The sequence below is a fragment of the Trichosurus vulpecula genome, chromosome 3 (genome assembly GCF_011100635.1).
Source record: "Trichosurus vulpecula isolate mTriVul1 chromosome 3, mTriVul1.pri, whole genome shotgun sequence".
Classification (NCBI taxonomy): Eukaryota; Metazoa; Chordata; class Mammalia; order Diprotodontia; family Phalangeridae; genus Trichosurus; species Trichosurus vulpecula.
In genome coordinates this window covers 408346020-408347597 of record NC_050575.1, presented here as the reverse complement: position 1 = coordinate 408347597, position 1578 = coordinate 408346020, and the positions used below count along the sequence as shown (strand labels likewise).

Below are 1578 nucleotides of genomic sequence, written 5' to 3'. Positions count from 1 at the left end.
TTTCCAGGAGGGGGAGGGAGAGGGGTAGGTGCATGAGCAGAGGTAGGTGAGGGACCCAGAGCTCCTGCCATCTCTGCCACCTCCCCAGGGGTTGGAGCTCTCTCCTGCTTACAGAGAATCTAGTCCTGGGACACAGACAGAAGCCTTCCCTCAATTATCCACAACCAACTACAACCATTCCTGTGTCAGACACTAAATATGAACTTCTCTACAATCTTGTGGTCCCTGATTTGGGGACAAAAAAGAGGAAGGCATGTCTCCCAGGACCAACTTCAGGTCGTGTGACCTAATGTGGCTGACAGGGTCCTAAGGTGAAGCTCATACAGACCTTGGGCTCTTTTGCATATCGAAACCTAAGAGACGTGCCACAGGCTGTGCTCAAGATATAAAGCATCCTCTTCCTGCCTATCTTAGGGCTCAGGGTGCTCTGTCTACAGATCTCCAAGGACCAGGATGATTCCCCCTTGTCAGCTGCTCTGGCTCTTGGTGCTCTGGGCTCAGGGTAAGACAGAGAAGATCAGAGAATGAGTTTCAAGAGTAGAGGTTTTCTCTGGAAAACAAAACAACATTTAGGATTCCCTCAATCCAGTGGGTGAGGAAGCTTAAGTACAGCAAGCTCAGAAGGGCTGACAGATATGACCAGGTCATGCAATAAAAAAAAATAAAAAACATCTGTGAGGCCTATGAGAATCATGGTTCCAGTCAAACCTTGATAACAAATGCAATAGATTGTCAGAGATTTGGGAATTCAATATTTTCCAAAAAATTGTCTTGTCGTTACCTTTTAACATGGTTGTTCAATTACTTCTGTCTTGTCTTTTTCTTGGTTCTTCCTAGGTTCCAGTGGGGCCATTGTGCTGACCCAGTCTCCAGGCTCCTTGTCCAGATCTCCAGGAGAGACAGTCACCATCAGTTGCAAGGCCAGTGAGAGCCTTAGCCATAAGACAGTTTTTACTACATATGAACTCTTAAACTGGTACCAGCAGAAACCTGGCCAAGCCCCCAGGCTCCTCATCTATGATGCTACCAGTCTGGCATCTGGCATTCCTGCCCGGTTCAGTGGCAGTGGGTCTGGGAGAGATTTCACTCTCACCATCAGCAGCCTGGAGCCTGAGGATGCTGGAGATTATTACTGTCAGCAGTTTGAGAGCTTCCCTTTCCCACAGTGCTTCAGCCCTGAACAAAAACCTCCTCAGGCTGTTCAGGGGATTCATCGCAGAGTAGCACCTGCTTCCCCTCTGGTCCCCAGGGCAGAGCAGCCCTTGCTCTCTAGGTAGGCTCACATCTCCCCAGGGGCTTCTCCCCTTCTCCCCTGCCCCGCCTCCACATTTCTCATTCTCTTACCAGAGACATCTTATTGACATAATACATTCTTTTTTTTTGGCAGGCAAATTGGGGCTAAGTGACTTGCCCAAGGTCACACAGCTAGTACATGTGTCAAGCGTCTGAGGCCGGATTTGAACTCAGGTCCTCCTGACTGCAGGGCCGGTGCTCTACTCCCTGTGCCACCTAGCTGCCCTGACATAATACATTCTTAGAGCCAAAGTAAGTTGGAGATAGCACAGCTATCTCTCTGTA

The 1578-nt window shown here is 49.1% G+C and overlaps 1 gene segment (V, D, J or C); it reads left to right on the top strand.

Moving 5' to 3' along the window:
* The first annotated feature begins 453 nt into the window (after positions 1 to 453).
* LOC118842769 lies at positions 454 to 1277 on the top strand. The segment is given in 2 exon segments: positions 454 to 502; positions 838 to 1277. Coding segments are annotated over 2 exon segments (489 nt in total).
* The last annotated feature ends 301 nt before the right edge of the window (positions 1278 to 1578 follow it).